This window comes from Oncorhynchus nerka, linkage group LG27, assembly GCF_034236695.1.
Source record: "Oncorhynchus nerka isolate Pitt River linkage group LG27, Oner_Uvic_2.0, whole genome shotgun sequence".
In the NCBI taxonomy this organism is placed as follows: domain Eukaryota; kingdom Metazoa; phylum Chordata; class Actinopteri; order Salmoniformes; family Salmonidae; genus Oncorhynchus; species Oncorhynchus nerka.
In genome coordinates, this window is record NC_088422.1 from 39707079 (window position 1) to 39725846 (window position 18768).

The 18768-nt window shown below is 42.9% G+C and overlaps 1 protein-coding gene across 5 annotated transcripts in view; it reads left to right on the forward strand.

The window, feature by feature from the left end:
- The first annotated feature begins 2252 nt into the window (after window positions 1-2252).
- The window catches only part of LOC115111765 (guanine nucleotide binding protein (G protein), beta polypeptide 1-like), a 29665-nt gene continuing 13149 nt past the window's right edge, over window positions 2253-18768 (forward strand). The window contains exons 1-4 of one of the 5 annotated variants that reach the window (XM_029638168.1): window positions 2253-2354; window positions 16205-16366; window positions 16582-16707; window positions 18142-18304. In XM_029638168.1, coding sequence (XP_029494028.1) covers window positions 16257-16366; window positions 16582-16707; window positions 18142-18304 — 399 coding nt within the window. In that variant the 5' untranslated portion in view covers window positions 2253-2354; window positions 16205-16256. Of the gene's footprint in view, window positions 2355-6602; window positions 6695-9319; window positions 9887-14193; window positions 16367-16581; window positions 16708-18141; window positions 18305-18768 lie in introns of those variants that run through there. The other 4 variants (XM_029638169.2, XM_029638170.1, XM_029638171.2 and 1 more) reach the window with 4 other exon arrangements.

The window sequence follows — 18768 nt, forward strand, 5'->3', positions numbered from 1 at the left end:
GTATGTATCCATTACTGTATGGTATTTATCCATTACTGAATGTATCCATTACTGTATGGTATTTATCCATTACTGTATGGTATGTATCCATTACTGTATGGTATGTATCCATTACTGAATGTATCCATTACTGTATGGTATTTATCCATTACTGTATGGTATGTATCCATTACTGAATGTATCCATTACTGTATGGTATGTATCCATTACTGAATGTATCCATTACTGTATGGTATGTATTCATTACTGTATGGTATGTATTCATTACTGTATGGTATTTATCCATTACTGTATGGTATTTATCCATTACTGTATGGTATTTATCCATTACTGTATGGTATTTATCCATTACTGTATGGTATGTATTCATTACTCTATGGTATGTATTCATTACTGTATGGTATTTATCCATTACTGTATGGTATGTATTCATTACTGTATGGTATTTATCCATTACTGTATGGTATGTATCCATTACTGAATGTATATATTACTGTATGGTATGTATTCATTACTCTATGGTATGTATCCATTACTGTATGGTATGTATTCATTACTCTATGGTATGTATCCATTACTGTATGGTATGTATCCATTACTGTATGGTATTTATCCATTACTGTCTGGTATGTATCCATTACTGTATGGTATGTATCCATTACTGTATGGTATTTATCCATTACTGTATGGTATGTATCCATTACTGTATGGTATGTATCCATTACTGTATGGTATTTATCCATTACTGTATGGTATGTATTCATTACTGTATGGTATGTATCCATTACTGTATGTTATGTAATCCATTACTGTATGGTATGTAATCCATTACTGTATGGTATGTATCCATTACTGTATGGTATTTATCCATTACTGTATGGTATGTATCCTTGCCCTTCTCTCTTGGTTGGATGGATAATAGTGATCCCTTGGACCCAGGGAGACCGGGGCACTGGCACCCAGGTGCACTGGGCTGGCAGACATTGTCATCCACACGGGGTAAACTGAGACAGCCACCAATAATTGATGAAGATGTAGGGCATGGCATTTGACCAGGCCAGTCAGCAGACACGTTCCTGTGGCCCTCCACTGAAGGGTCATAATCCTGCCACCTCCATTAGCTGTAATTGATTTAACCCCTCCTTCCTCCTCTCCCCTCCTCTTCATTCCCTCCATTGACTGTCTGCATTCTCTTCCTCCTCCCTCCCATCACATTAGCTACAGGTATATGAAGTGGTTCTTTCTCTCCCACTTCTTTTTGGTTTTTCAGCTGTGGTTGATGTAAAGTAATCATTCATGACCATGCGTGGGGCATATTTCCAAGCCCTCATAAAGACAATACGTCACACTGTACATGAATTCTTCTTCATGCCAAATTCTTCCTTGGTCCCTAACAATATTTTTGACTGAACACCTGTGATCTTGTATTCTTTATTGTTTCATTTAGGAGTGAGGGGGAATGGCTCAATGTAGCCATCTTCCAGCCTTAATCCATGGCCCCTAAAGAGGTTTAAAACACTCTGGTTACATCTAATCTTCTCGCTCAGACCCAGCCGAGCTTGAAACCTATTTTCTATGATAGGAATGGACAAATAAAGGTCTCTCCCAGCACACTCATGAAAGGACACTGTGTGCTCTGTGGATTAGGGGCTTGTTTTTTTCTCTTTCTCAATTAGACTGAATTTTTTAATTTTTTAAATATAGTCTTGTTTGCTCAGTATTATACCTTGCCAAAAGTTTTGCAGATTCTACTCGTCTATTTTCAAACCTCCAGAAACAGCATATTCTGTCTTTGACGGGACTCAGGATCTCTCAAGTCAAATCCAGGTTTCAGATTGAATATATTCAGAGAATATTTAGATTGCATTGCTAAATTGTCAGTGGTATTATTAGTAACCACCTTACAAGTTGAGTGGCTTTAATGGGGCTTCATATTTTCATATGCTATGACTGAATCTGATAGATTTAATAAATGTGAAATTTGTATTATCCTTGGGCTATTCATATAGGCCTACACTCAGATTCAGACGTGTTAGGTTGTGCCATTAATTCATTGTAAACACAGCACACATCTGATATAATATATAATTAATTATGTTATGTTATATTATCATGATAATGTCTCTTTAGTATTGTATTTACTGTAGGCTAATCTTTAGAAATTCTAATTGTTTCATTTACACTACGAGAGAAAAGGGCACTCAGTTGGCGTTGGTACAGCCAAAAGCTCAATGGTCCATGTCAGCGCATGAACTGCAAAAAAAAATGCAGGCACTGGTAAGGACGACTGAAAAGAAGGGTCCTTCAAGTTCAACCGGCGCTTGTTTTGCATCGCTTCCCTACGCTTTGCTAAGGTACCTTCCTTGACACCTTTCAAATGACATGCACATTGATAATGTATCGTTTTTCCTATTGTTAGTATCACTGGTATTTGGACTCACGTTAAAGAGCTAGTGCTGTGTTTTTTTTGCAAATGTTGATAGCCTGTGGACTTAGATAGCTAATAAGCACATTGCATTGGAAAGCCTGTGCTAGCTAGGCTAACGTTAGCTGGGATAGAAGCTTCTAGCGAGTAGTTAAATATTAATATCTTAAACGTTGACAATACATACAATTGTAGTATAACTGCATCTGTATAGGTAAATCAAGCTAGATTGCGTTGTTTATAGCAAACTCTTAGATATGAATCCACTTAGATAGCTAATAAGCACATTGCATTGGAAAGCCTGTGCTAGCTAGGCTAACGTTAGCTGGGATAGAAGCTTCTAGCGAGTAGTTAAATATTAATATCTTAAACGTTGACAATACATACAATTGTAGTATAACTGCATCTGTATAGGTAAATCAAGCTAGATTGCGTTGTTTATAGCAAACTCTTAGATATGAATCCACTTAGATAGCTAATAAGCACATTGCATTGGAAAGCCTGTGCTAGCTAGGCTAACGTTAGCTGGGATAGAAGCTTCTAGCGAGTAGTTAAATATTAATATCTTAAACGTTGACAATACATACAATTGTAGTATAACTGCATCTGTATAGGTAAATCAAGCTAGATTGCGTTGTTTATAGCAAACTCTTAGATATGAATCCACTTAGATAGCTAATAAGCACATTGCATTGGAAAGCCTGTGCTAGCTAGGCTAACGTTAGCTGGGATAGAAGCTTCTAGCGAGTAGTTAAATATTAATATCTTAAACGTTGACAATACATACAATTGTAGTATAACTGCATCTGTATAGGTAAATCAAGCTAGATTGCGTTGTTTATAGCAAACTCTTAGATATGAATCCCTGCTAGATCCCTGCTTCCTGTTCAACACCAACGTTAGTAAGAGACTATCAAGGAAGAATAGTGTCACAGGTTGTTAATCACAGACTTTAAACATGTCAGGAGAATGTGTGATACAATAGTGCAGATGAGAACAGTGATTAAATTGAGAGCCCAAAAAGTTGTCTAACTAGTTAGTCAATTTTATTGATTTGTTATGTCTTGGAGAGGGCACATCAGGTGGTTAGCCAGAGGAGTACAGCAGTGGTGTAGGCTGGTGATGAATAGCAGCCAATCCTCATGTCCCGCTATCCTGAAGTGTGCAGGTAAAACCCCAAGAGGAGGGAATTGGTGATAATACAAACAGATAAGACAGAGGTACCTGTTGCCCTACGTCAGGACGATGCAGTGACAAAGTGCTCCATCAGTGCCTGCCTGCTTGATTGAGGTTTGTATGGTATTAGAGTCCCTTATCTACCATGGCCCCAGTTCAGCAGTCACGCCATTGACGGGAACAATGCCTCCTCTTCCCCCCCATTGGCGCCATGAATGACAGTGGGAGTGGGTGCACTTGTGTCTGACTTTACCCTCTATCTAGGCTAGCTGCCGCTGTGCTGGGGTGTCAAGTTATTCCAGTCCAGATACCCTCCCCACCAGCCGATCAGTCACACAATAAAAGGGTGTGTGTCCCTTCCACTTCCTATGCTGTTGAATAAACTGGAGTTTTATAATGGACCCGGGTCTCCATTCAGCTCGTTGGTTTCCTCCTCGGGAGAATCTGATAGTATTGGCAGGGATGTGGGGAGGGTCGGAAGAAAAGGCTGACTAATGGTTAAAGAGTCAAGGCAGCCTGGCCCCCAGTGAAGTGGAAATACCCATGGAGGAAAAGGGAAACGCGAGATAAGACTTCCGAGGCGCAAATTGAAGATGTTGGAAGAACCGTCCACGTTTACTTTTTGTCAGCCAACAAGATGAGTAGGCCTAACGAACAGCAAAAGGACTGGCGTATATCAATCTACTATCCCCTATAGTACAAAAGTTGACCTATTTTATTATGCGAGAAATAAATATTCCAAGCATAGTACAGCGGTACCCGACTAAAACAAATATTGGTCTACCGAGAATCGTCCTGTTCTTTCAACCAATTGATTGGTCGAAATGTTTAAACTTATTTTCCATGTATTTATTTTATTTATTTAACCTTTTATTTAACCAGGAAAAGCCCATTGAGACCCAGAGTCTCTTTTTCAAGGAAAGGCAGCAACAATCAATACATTACAGAATTAAAACATACAACAATACAACAACATGATCCAGCCTAAAAAAAGCATTTACACTCCTCTGTAACAGAGTCTCCCATCAATATTTTAAATGAATTCAGTGGCAAAAACATATCTAGATGAAGCATGGACTGTAGATTATTCCATGTGTCTGGTGCACAAGAAGAGAAGGTAGTCTTGTCTAATACTGTGAATGTCCTGGGGACTTTAAGTAGCAACCACCTAGCATACCGGGTATGGTAACTGCTGGTGGTGAAGTAGACCAGACTACAGAGGGAAAGAGTGAGTTCACCCAAAGGGGCTTTGTAGATGAACACATACAAATGTATCTTTCTGCGCATATAAAGTGAGGTCCAACCTACCATTTGGTACAATGGTCGGTGAGTGGCTTGGCATTTGTAATAAAGCGCAAGACAGTCACACCCTATGTGTTTGAATCAAATCAACTACATATGCACTGAGCCTGTCTGATGCTTTAAACACACTGTTTGATTCAATAATTATGACACACAATTGACTAAAGAAAGAGCCCGACGGTCACACTGTTTACCTTGTTTTTTACAGCCAATGTCTGTGTGACTGGCTAACATTGTCTCGCTCCTCCCTACTGCAGCAAAAAAGCACCACAGCAAGTGTTTGTTGCGCTGTGTGTGCTGAAGCTGCCACGTCATTTTATCCGTGTATTTCATTACTTGTTTCAGACTGAATATTTCTGTTACCGAAATCCCTAATTTGTTTAGGAAAAACAACCCCTATTCCCTTGACCCTTGCTCTCTTTACGTGACCAATAGGGCCTGATCTATAGCCTATCATAATCACATCAATAAATTGGTTATAACAAACTCTGAACACAGTAACACATGACAGTAAAATAGATGCGGAGGACGTGAAAAATGTACTTGAAACGGGCAAATGTTTACTGGTTGCTCAGGAGGGAAAGGGGAAGTCAGATCTGTGGAAGACATTGAGTTAGTTGTGGAAACTACTGGAGATCCAGATAAAGGAGGGAGCAAGAGTTGCGAGAGGTATTGTGTGTCATGAAGTTGATGTTAGATTACAATATACATTTTTCTGACCGTTTGGAACAGTGTAAACAACACTAAATCAATACATGTACCGGAGTGTCGTTTCTAACGAGAGAAAAAATATATCTAAAGCCCTTATTACAAAAAAAACGGTTGCATGCGTTCGTGAATTGCCGTTTATTTATTGTTTAGGCTAATTATTCAAAGCTGAAAGCTCCCTATTTGATATTTATTTAAAAACTAAAATGCTTGATTGCATTTCAAAGCATGAATGTCTTGTGATACACTAGGCCAGGGCTCCCCAACCCTCTTCCTGGAGATCTACTGTCCTCTGGGTTTTCTGTCCAAACCTAATTTAACACACCTGGTTCTACTTATTAGCTGCTCAACAAGACCTTAACTATCTGAATCAGATATGCTAAATTAGGGTTGGACTGAGAACCTACAGCACAGTTGATCTCCAGGAAGAGGGTTGGGCAGCCCTGCACTACACTATATATTGAAATATAGGCCTAAGTAAGTTACGGTATTAAGACCAACCAGGATGCGCTTTTAGGCCTACAGTTCGATGGTGTTTATACAAGGCTGCTATACTTAAACCTACTAATGATAATGACATTACTTATTATTATAATGATGATCATAATAATAGTAATTATAACAATAAGGAGATCAAGAAAAAGGAGTGTATAGGAGCGAGAGCCTCTTTCGAACAGTGTAAAGAACACTGAATAAATGATAGGCAATACCAGTCTATTATAACCAAATAAATTGTAAAGCCTTTATTACAGCATAGCAAAGATTTAAAAACAGCTGAATCTGTGAAATTGCTTTATCCAACATTTTGCCATTGCCATGGTGCTCGCAGAATCAGTAAGCTATTAAACACTCAAACAGGCAACAAAAGCAAAATCTGTCTCAGTTCTGTAGATCAATATGGACTATTTATAAAGCCAGGCACATTTTAACAGTTAGGCTATTGATTATAGACCTAATTAAGTTTTGTTTCCTCTCTTCTCAATTTTCTTAGAAAATTAGGCTAAGGCAAGGGCTGTTTCCTTGTCTCTTGCTGCTGCTGGCTCGTCCTCTGCTTTTCCCGTGGTTCATTTTCATGCCAGCCAGGTAGGCTATACTCCTGTTGTAAAGAGAAGCAATGTGCGTAATATTAGGAAAGTTGAGAAACATATAGTAGGCCTAGCCTATAGAAAGCTGATGGGATCCTCCTCTTTTTATTAGCGGCCATCACTCTGTTTTCTCCCGCAATTACATAGCCTATAGAAATGTTGCGCAACTTGAGCTCATGGGCTCTCATGAAGTGTTTGATTAGATTTTTCATATATATTTCTATTGATGTCAGAGGGATTTAAAGGGACAATAGTACCCGTTAGCAAGTTTGGTAGCCTACTAACGACCATTGGCAGCATCAGAGCTTTGGAGAATCCTTGTAACCGTGACTAAAAGGTCATGTGGAATTTGACTACGGTCATGACTCGTGACCACCGGTGAGGCGGTAATACAGTCACCGTAACAGCCCTAGATGTGGGGAGGGTCTCTGAAGAAAGGCTGACTAATGGTTAGAGTCAATGCAGCCAGGCCCCAGTGAAGTGGAAGTGCCCACAGAGGAACAGTGAGAAAAGGGGGAAATGCAAGATAAGACTGTTCCAATAAAGAACAATGACTAATAGCTGAGGTATGATCTCACTAAAGGAGGCATTTCTTAGTTGCCATGGAACCTACCGTAGTGTGTTTAGCCAAGTAGGTCAAACATATTGTTAATTAAAATAACCTGTAAAAGCAGGCTATTCAGAATGTGTGTGTGTGTGTGTGTGTGTGTGAATGCTCTGCAAGGTGCTTGTCATTTTCATCATGCTTATCAAGGCTGAAATTTGATGATTATAATCAGACCCTGGCCCTGTTCTCTCTACATAATGGGTAGTGGGAGACTGGGTAGTATATTTTCCGTAACAGCCTCCCTGTGATCTGTATGTCCTGCTCGTATTTATGAATGGCATAATATGACAGGGGCAGCTCAGGTGGGTGGCTAACTATCATGTGAGAGGCAGCTACCAACTCCAAAGAGCCACTGAAGGAATGTGGTCTGGACAGCCGTTATTCCACAACTTTGAAGCCCCCCCCCCCCTTCATATAAGCAGCAAGCTCTGCGGAGCAGGGGACACAGGTAGTGGCTGCGTTTGATCTGAAGGTCGCCAGCCCCTTGCCGGTGTTGAGCGATACCTGGCTGGAGGAGCTGGCTCTTATTTAATAACATGAAGGGGAAGCGGACTCTCTCATAATTAGGCCTAATTACCCCACAGGTGTTGACAGATGGGCCGAGAAGAGACACGCTGCCTTTATCCACAGACTTAGAGTCAGATTACCAGAGCTGTCTTATCTGTTACAGGGCCAGTAGGAGACTTACTCTTTCCCTCCCTGGCCTTGCTGCCTGGCTCTTCCCACTGGGACAGGCAGGCAGATCTGGTCCGGAGGAGCTCAGGTATATTAATCAGTCAATGTGATTTATTATTCCCTTCCTCCCTGTCCCACAAATTTAATTAACCCTTCTATAATTTCTTGCGGGTAGGCTATATGACAAATTCCCTGACTGACCCACTGGTTTTATGGTTATCTGTTGGTTCAATCATTTTTGAAATGTCGGGTATTTAGTTTTATTAACTTGGGGGGGGGGGGGGGGGGGGGGGGGGGGTTTATAAGACCTGTGGTTTGCCCAACACTGATGATCCTCCACAATAGCGTGCGGCCTAGTGTCCTATTTGCCTTCTATAGGCCTACTGCTACAACTATCCATTCCTCCACACAAAAGGTGAGCATGCGAGGCGTGTGTGTCATATATTTTTTAGAACTCATTGTTTTGAATTATAATGACCCAACCGAAGCCAGGCGGGCAGGTTGTCCGCTTTGACGCCTTGCTCAATTAGAATGTGTCTCTGTTTTTATGTTTTTGTCTGGCACTGTAGTCACACAGGGAAATGTTGTCTTTGTTCACTTTTTTCCCAGGCTCATTTCAGTTGAGAGGTAGCTAAGGGTTAAGGCTTTACCATACATGTTAAATAACATCAACGCATCCACTTAATAGAAACACAACATCGCTATCAGCGAAGGTGATTGGAGATATGGACTATCCTGCTAGCATACAGGCTCTGCCTGTCCCGTCCTTTCCACCCGCCTCGCTCTGTTTGTTCCGCCCAGCCGCTTCTGGTGAGTTTTTCGCTTAAGTACAGTATTTGTCTTGATTTTACATCAGTTTTCATACAACATTTGGACTAGAATACCAATTACAGCTTTGTTTGCTTGGTTGCCGCCTCAGGTTAGCGTGAAACAATTGAAGAGCCTCTCTGAATGGGTTTGAGTGACACCCTGTCACTGGACTGTTTATTTGTGTAGTTTCACTGCCTTCCACATGTTTGTATTGGGGTTTTTGGCTGACTTGCTAACAACCAGCCACCACAACAGCTCCATTGTTGGGGCAATCACAGGCAGCGGCTCTGGAAATGCTGACGCCACTAAACAGAGGATGAGGACAGTGGACTGAGGAAGCAGTGGTGTGGTAGATGGGGTTGTTTCTATTTCCACCTTCACCATTCTATTGTGGGGGATGCAGGCTGGGTGGTGGGCGCGCAACCTACTTCTGTGATATTTCCCCAACTGCAGTAGTTTCCTTGTCAATCATCCAAACACCACCCCCAATGCACAGCCAGTGTGTTTGATTGACATGCAGGCGGTTGGTCAGGGGAGGAATGTTCTGAGGCCCAGGCAGTCAGTGTTTGTACAACGAAAGCACAGTGTGGTTCCAAACTAGTTGAGCCTCAGCCCAGCTCCAAGAGCTGTAGGCCTGCAGTAGTACAATAAGGGAAAGGTACCTTAATCCACCTGTTATCAGGGTGAGCCTCCCTGTCACATACAGAAACGGCAACAGAAACAGCACAACAATAGCTATGGAATGTAGCCTGGCCTTCCCACCCATCCTTTCACAACCTCAGGCTTAACTAATATATCTTCACAAACTTCTACGGTTGCCATTTTGTTCAATTTCTTCATACCCCAAAGTAGGTTACTACACTGAGTGTACAAAACATTAGGAACACCTTCCTAATGTTCCACCCCTTTTTGCCTTCAGAAGAGCCTCAATTCGTCAGGGCATGTGTCGAAAGGATGCTGGCCCATGTTGACTCCAATGCGTCACACAGTTGCCAAGTTGGGTGGATGTCCTTTGGGTGGCGGACCATTCTTGATACGCATGGGAAACTGTGGTGGTGAAAACCCAGCAGGGTTGCAGTTCTTGACACACTCAAACCGGTGAGCCTGGCACCTACTGCCATACCGCGTTCAAAGGCACTTCAATCTTTTGTCTTGCCCATTCATCCTCTGAATGGCACACAAACTATTCAAACCCCTTGACTTGTTTCACATTTTGTTACGTTACAGCCTTATTCTAAAATATATTTATAGTTTTTTCCCCTCATCAATATACACCCATTTATATATTTTTTTTTTAAACTATCACATTTACTTATGTATTCAGACCCTTTACTCAGTATGTTGTTGAAGCGTCTTTGGCAGCGATCACAGCCTCTAGTCTTGACACTACATGCTTGGCATACCTGTATTTGTGGAGTTTCTCCCATTCTTCTCTGCAGATCCTCTCAAGCTCTGTCAGGTTGGATGGGGTGCGTTGCTGCACAGCTATTTCCGGGTTCGGTCTCTGGCTGGGCCACTCAGGACAAGTCTCTGAATGTCCTTGAAATCACTCCTACGTTGTCTTGGCTGTGTGCATAAGGCCGTTGTCCTGTTGGAAGTTGAACCTTTGCCCCAGTCTAAGGTCCTGAGCGCTCGCTCTGGAGCAGATTGTCATCAAGAATCTCTCTGTACTTTTCCCCGTTCATCTTTCCATTGACTAGTCTCCCTGTCCCTGCCACTGAAAAACATCCCCACAGCATGATGCTGCCAACACCATGCTTCACCGTAGGGATGGTGCCAGGTTTCCTCCAGACGTAAGGCTTGGCATTCAGGTCAAAGAGTTCAATCTTGGTTCCATCAATCCAGATAATCTTGTTTCTCAAGGTCTGAGAGTCCTTTAGGTGCCTTTTGGCAAACTCCAAGTGGGCTGTCATGTGCCTTTTACTGAGGACTGGCTACTGTCTGGCCAATCTACCATAAAAGTCTGATTGATGTAGCGCTGCAGATGTTTGTCCTTCTGGAAGGTTCTTCCATTTCCACAGAGGAACTCCTCTCCCTGAGCAAGGCCCTTCTCCCCCGATTGCTCAGTTTGACTGGTCAGCCAGCTCTAGGAAGAGTCTTGGTGGTTCCAAACTTTTTGGGGGGGGCTGTGTTATTGGGACCTCCAATGCTGCAGAAATTTTTGGGGTACCCTTCCACAGATCATGGCCTTGACACAATCCTGTCTCTGAGCTCTACAAACAATTTATTCGACCTCATGGCTTGGTTATTGCTCTGACATGCACTGTCAACTGTGAGACCTATATAGACAGGTGTGTGCCTTTCCAAATCATTTCCAATCAATTGAATTTACCACAGGTGGATTCCAATCAAGTTGTAGAAACATCTCAAGAATGATCAATGGAAACGGAATGCACCTGTGCTCCATTTCGAATCTCATAGCGAAGGGTCGGAATATTTATGTAAAAAGGTATTTCTGTCTTCGCTTTGTCATTATGGGGTATTGTGTATAGATTGATTAGGGGAAAAAAATATTGAATATATTTCACATTAAGGCTGTAACGTAACAAAATATGGAGAAAGAGAAGGGGTCTGAACTTTTCGAATACACTGTACACAATCCATGTCTCAATTGCCTCAAGGCTAGAAAATCCTTCTTTAACTTGTCTCCTCCCTTTCATCTACACTGATTTTGAAGTGGATTTAACAAGTGACACATCTTTCACCTGGTCAAAGGCTCATAGCTTTCACCTGGTCAGTCTATGCAATGGAAAGAGCAGGTGTTCTTAATGTTTTGTACAGTCAGTGCTTTAGATTATTAGGTCGCTTGTGGTAAACCTATAATATGCTTAAGCTGTAGGCCTATGTCTCTGGTTTCTGGTTAGACTAGTCATTTATGATGATGCAGTGACCGATTCCAGAAGCTTTAGGGGATCCTCTTTCTCTCTGCTTGAGCGGTCAGACCCTGGGTGATAGTGTGATAGTGGTGGCTGGCTGGCTGAAGTGGTAATGGGATAGTGGTGTGGGACTGGGGATGACTGTGGTCTTTGTGATGGTTCGAGTTAGACGGTGGTGCAGGTGCCCTCTTCTTAATTAGGGAGGCTGTCCAGAGGTCTGTCTCTCTCAGCCTCACAGATTAATATGGACAATTGAACCAATAACCTTCTGAAATGAGCTTCTCCAAAATACCTGCGGCTCCAGTTTCAGCGTGTGCTGATGTGGAGGGCAAGGGTTAGCCTATAGGAGTAGGGGTGGGTGTGATTATAAACTAAGATTGCCGAAAAAGGAGTAATACAAAAGTCTTGAAACAAAATCGGCCTATTCTCACGTTTCTGACGGAGCGATTTCAGTGCCAACAGAGATTGTATTTGAATTCCATATTTTTTTTACTTTGTATTAAGATAATGAACTTGAATTCGTTTTTCGATGGTAAATGCAATTGAATCATTGAATTCATTAATTTGAATTTATCGTTCACGATTTGAAACTGAATTGAATGAATTGCATTCAGCTTTAAATTTCCATTTCAATTTATATATTCAATATTTATATATTCAGTTTCAATATATATGCTATATATTGCATTCATTGTCCGTGTATCAAGTTTACAACCAATAATTTAATTTTGTCAATGTTTCATATATTCAACTTCTCCGGTGCATTCAGATTCAGTTTTTAAATTCAGTTCTCTAAATTCAGATTCAAAAACAGACACAACGTCCTGGTACTTTGCCAGCCAAGAAAGATATAGAATCAAACGCTCTCTGTTGTCAATAGTAGCCTCTAGCTTCAGAAACCACCAATGTGACATGTTGAATTGATTTCCTTCCTATGGATTTGGCTCTAGCGTTTTAACCGTCTTGTCTATAAGCTAGTATGACCCCATTCCTGAAAGCTAAGACTCTCCCCTCTATGATGATCACAGGGACTAGCCTTTCCACTCCTTGTTTAATATGTGACTGACTGGTTTTGAACCAGGTCTCCTGCATTTTACAAGACTGTGTTAGCCCACTTAGCTTAAGCCCATGGGGAGGAGTTCAGGAAGCTGACACAAGTCTCCAGCAAGGTTAGGCCTTCTCATCAAAATGGCATGGTTCATCAAACCACCGCAGTTAGGTTTCATCCCCCCTTTGACCTCACACTCAGAGATCACAGCACCAATATAACTGACTGGGTTTGAAATCAGGCCTCCTGCACAACAACAATTTCTGGAGGATCTGTGCACCACGTTTAATGAGAGTGCAGCAGAGGTGGTTTGGTGATCCATGCATGTGATGAGCAACCTTGCCTGAGACCTAAAGACGTGTTAATTTGACTGAGGGGGTTCTAACCATAGATAGAACTGTTTTATATCTCAATGGTTCTAACCCAGGTCTCCTGTTCGCCAGACAATGCAACTTTGCAGGTCTCAGACAAGTTGCTCATCCACACCCCTTTGACGACCTCCTCGAATAGACAAATCCTAGTCACAAGACCAATCCCTAGGCTTTAGCTCAGCAGGCTAACACAGTCTTTGTCTAGTCAGTCACACCCCTATAATAACTTCCCTTGCTGGAGACCTGAAACTAACACGTCAAACGAATACGTCTTCAGGTTGCTCATCACATAAGCATGAATCACCAAACTATGCTCTTTTAAGGAGTAACCTTGCTGTATCTTGAAGACTTGTATTAGTGCAACAGGTGGAGATCTGTGAAAGTCACTCCTCGGCCTGAAGTGTCGCCCATTACGCAATTGAAGAAGGCCTTTTTTAATAGCACGATGTGTTGGAATGCTTCAGGAGGGTGGCCAAGAGTCTTTTCGGGGCAGAAGTCCTGAGTTCGAGTCTCCGTATGAGCTGAATCAGGGGGAAGCGGTACTCGCTAAGCAGGCAGCGTGACGTCCCTTACAATGGTGCCACTGGACTTGGATCTACAGTTGTGCTGAGCTCAACCACTTGGGTCACTGTGGAGTGAGTTTGGGAGGTGAATGTAGCAGATGGGGTTCTGTGAAACTCACTCATCAGCCTGAAGTGTCACCCCTTGGGCAATTTGATGAAGGCCTTTTCAATAGTGTGTTGGGTTGGAACACCTCAGGAGGGTGGTCATGTGTGTTTGTGTTTGCGAGGCAGATGTCCCGAGTTCGAGTCTCGGGATGAGAGGAATCAGGGGGGGAAGCGGTAGGCTACTCGTTAAGAAAGCAGCTTGTTGTCCTGAATGTTACAGGGTTATTGAACTATATTTTTATGGTGGCCAAATTAAGTTTAATACAAAAGGGTTTTTTATATACGCCATTCTAACGTCTCCTGCACGGCCTGTGAATATAATAAAGGTGAACAGAAGGCACGTCCATGTTCAAGAGTCTTCGCTTTCAGGAATGGGGTCATAATAGCTTATAGCCAAAATGGTTCAAATGCTAGAGACAAATTCATAGGAAGAAAATCTATTCAACATGCCACATTGGCTTCAGAACCGCCAGCAGCTACTGTTTAACATACAGAGCGTTTGATTCTGTTGAATCTGTTCTCCTCTACCTTTCCTGTCTGGAAAAGTACCAGGATGTGGTTTTGAATCAGAATTGAATTGAATATATGAAACTTTGTTAGAATTGAAATGATAAACTCAGGAAAAAAAGAAACGTCCCTTTTTCAGGACCCTGTCTTACAAAGATAATTAGTAAAAATCCAAATAACTTCACAGATCTTCACTGTAAAGGGTTTAAACACTGTTTCCTGTTTCTTCACTGAAGAGTCGCGGTTTTGTCTCACCAGGGGTGATGGTCAAATGTGCGTTTATCATCGAAGGAATGAGCGATACACCGAGGCCTATAGTCTGGAGCGGGATCGATTTTGGAGGTAGAGGGTCCGTCATGGTCTGGGGCGGTGTGTCACAGCGTCATCGGACTGAGCTTGTTGTCATTGCAGGCAATCTCAAGGCTGTGCATTTTAGGGAAGACATCCTCCTCCCTCATGTGGTACCCTTCCTGCAGGCTCATCCTGACATGACCCTCCAGCATGACAATGCCACCAGCCATACTGCTCGTTCTGTGCGTGATTTCCTGCAAGACCGGAATGTCAGTGTTGTGCCATGGCCAGTGAAGAGCCCGGATCTCAATCCTGTTGAACACGTCTGGGACCTGTCGGAGGGTGAGGGCTAGGGCCATTCCCCCCAGAAATGTCCGGGAACTTGCAGGTGCCTTTGGTGGAAAAGTGGGTAAACATCTCACAGCAAGAACTGGCAAATCTGGTGCAGTCCATGAGGAGGAGATGCACTGCTGTACTTAATGCAGCTGGTGGCCACACCAGATATTGACTGTTACTTTTGATTTTGACCCCCCCCTCCTTTTGTTCAGGGACACATTATTCCATTTATGTTAGTCACATGTCTGTGGGACTTGTTCAGTTTGTCTCAGTTGTTGAATCTTGTTATGTTCATACAAATATTTACACATGTTAAATTTGCTGAAAATAAACGCAGTTGAGAGTGAGAGGACTTTTCTTTTTTTGAGTTTAGTTTGTAAACTTGATACACAGACAATGAATGCAATATCTACCATATTAAAACTGAATATATTCATGTTGAAATTTGAGTTTTAAAACTAAATGCAATGTTAATTCAATTCAGTTTCTAGTCCTGAACTACAAGTTCAATGATTCAGTTTGTGCATGACAAATTCAAAAAGGTTTAAATTCAAAATCCTGCTGCTGTCTTTTGAGAAGCGTATGTAGATCGAAACTCGAGGGAAAATCCTGACTCTGTGTTTGCAGTAATTAAGCTGTCAAGTGGTGGGATTTAGGACGTATTGAGTAAGATCAGCTCTTATCATGCAGGCCTAGAAGGACGAGGAAGAAATATCTCATCCACTTCTTTCTTCGCCTAATGCCCACAGGCCTTATTTATGTAGTGAATAGATAGACTGTCTATTAGACATTCTCAAATTATTACCATAATGGAAGATGGCTGAGGATTTGAGGATGTATGAAATATAGTCCTTTTGACACTGTCCAAAACATTTGTTTTTATAGCAACAAATGAAGATGGATACTAAAGGCTTGTTTTAGGCACGTTATTATTATCCCTCTAACTTGCACAAATTCCTTCTACAAGAGTCAATCTAATCAGCTCTGTCTGGAGAGTAGTATTCATTAATTCCCTTTTGTTAATGGCAAGGTCTTTCTCAATCATAGTTGACACCGTTGACATCAGCCCAGGCTTGCGTGTTAGCCAAACTCAATCTCACTATCGGATCTGGATTTGGATCTGCACTGATTGGAATAATTCACCTAAATGAAGTTAAAATTACACCCTCATTCCTTTCACTTATTATCATCCCCCTCAATTCCATTGTAATCAGAACAGGATTTACCCAACTCACTTCAAACAGCCTCCATTGTTTGGTTGACCTCTCTCCTTTTTAACACAGTTCAGTTGTGACTGCGGGATCTTGCTTGTGTTCCAGTGGATGAGATGACTGTGGTGGTGACCTCCAGAGCTTCGAGAGTGACCCAGTGATGGCTCGTCCTGCCCCTGCTCCCCTGTACACCTTGAGGGGGGCTGGATCCCCCCTTAATGCCTTGCACTTCGGCTGCTGTGAAGGGGACCCTCCCCTGCTCTTTTCTGGGTACGGGATCACGCCCCGTCTCCATAGAACAGCTGAGCTGCATTAGTAGCCAGACACGCAGCACTTGTCGTTTTTTAAACATGTCCTTGTTGAATGGTTGGGTATATGATTTGTTGTTTTTGAAAACGTCTCATACGTAACAACATGCTTTAGTTACATGCAGATGAATCTTTATGACGTAAGAACGATGAGGACTTGAATGTTGTGTTGTGTAGCTCAGGCCAGGGGTCAGTCCATGTGTGGAACCTGACCACCAGAAGAGCTGAGAGGGTTCTAGAAGGTCATTCTGGAGCCTCTGTCACCTGGCTCAACATGCTCCACTCCAGAGACACTCTCATCAGGTAATGACGAACTACCTTACTGACAATACCAGGCCTCAACTGCTCTTCAGTTTTTACTTACCATGCGCATTGTTTAGCTGTATGAAATTAGCCAGGTTCAATGTTAGCATGACACAAGCTGAATTAAATGTAAAAGGATTTGAAAATAGAAACGCTTGGTATACACTCAGTGCTTGCTCTGTTGACATTGCAGCGAGATTTTTTATTTTTTTTGTTGAGAAATCTTCATGACAGAACTGGAATTTCAAATTAACATGAAAAGCGTATACCATCAGAGACTGGGTTCGCGCCTAGGCTCTGTCGTAACCGGCCGCGACCGGGAGGTCCGTGGGGCGACGCACAATTGGCCTAGCGTCGTCCGGGTTAGGGAGGGCTTGGCCGGTAGGGATGTCCTTGTCTCATCGCGCACAAGTGACTCCTGTGGCGGGCCGGGCGCAGTGCACGCTAACCAAGGTTGCCAGGTGCACGGTGTTTCCTCCGACACATTGGTGCGGCTGGCTTCCGGGTTGGATGCGCACTGTGTTAAGAAGCAGTGCGGCTTGGTTGGGTTGTGTATCGGAGGACGCATGACTTTCAACCTTCGTCTCTCCCGGGCCCGTACGGGAGTTGTAGCGATGAGACAAGATAGTAGCTACTAAAAACAATTGGATACCACGAAATTGGGGAGAAAAAGGGGTAAAATTAAACACAAAAAAAACAAAAAAATAATAATATATGAAAATACTACATGTCACTTGTCAATATTGATATTCATCTTACCTCTTGTTTTATGTCCTGCGGATTAGAAAAGATGACGAGTGAGCCTGTCAGGTAGCCTTCATCCTTGCACAGATTCCAGCCTGGTTTACAAGGTGCAATTGTCCAGATTTCCTATTGCTTTTTTTCTGTGGTCTCCATTGATTTAGTCACCTGAATCCTGGCCAACCTACTAGGGTAAAAACTCCAATAACCTTTTGAACAGATTATGATAGAGACATGAGGTTGGACCATTGATTTTCTTATCAACTAGATTCAGCCATGGGCCGATTTTATAATGTTTTTTTCTTGAGCAGATTGTCGGGGGGGGGGGGGGGGGGGTGGTGCAAGAAAATAAAGTGCAAGAAGCCCAAATGGATATAATGTTTGACTAAAACATAATAATTTCAAGCCTTGCTTACCCGTGTGTCTTTCTAATTATGTGTGGGAATACTTGAACAGATTTCTTAAATAAAAATCACTTGGAGCTGATATCCTGGTGTTGAAGTATTTTTGTCCAAAAATGCTCCAAAAAATTGGGGGCCAAATAAAAGCAGCAGCGGGAAGAGTTCGGCCTGCTGGCTGCCCGTTGGGGAAACCTTGCCCATACATCTGTAGCCTCACTGCGTGTGCCATGTTAACTGCAGTCTTTTCTGTAATATGTTAGTGTGTGATTATGATCTGTGTACTGTCGGTCAGTCAGGGGCGCGACATGCGTGTGTGCTTGTGGGACCTGGCAGAGGGGCGCGGTGATGTCACGGACGCCCTGTGGACCGGCAGTGTGGGGTTCTGTCGCTGTTCCCTGCTAGAGACTGGCCCTGGGAGATGGCTACTGGCCCACGCTGGAGAAGCCATGGAGGAGGTGAGAGAGGGAGGGGAGGGGCTGAGGGATGATGAGAGAGGGGGGCTGAGAGTGGGGGTGAGAGGGAGGGGAGGGGCTGAGGGATGATGAGAGGGAGGGGAGGGGCTGAGGGATGATGAGAGGGGGGTGAGAGAGGGAGGGGAGGGGCTGAGGGATGATGAGAGGGGGGGGGCTGAGAGAGATTTGTGTTTGTGGAAGGACTTAAGCCTCTCTTACAGAAACCTGTGAGCAGGCGTAGGTTTAGTGTGTATCAGCCAATGACAGACGAATGATTGCACATTTCACCTTCCCCCCACTTTCATGTGAGTTATTCTTAATGTGTGCGACAGGCAGCTTTCCAGGCACCGTTATTGCCTTCAGATTCGTGTTATTCACCCTGTTCTGAAGAAGCCTCACATGAATGAGACAGATGTGCCACCGCTAACTTCAGCCTATAGAGACCGGCAGGGCGAGGCCACGGGGCG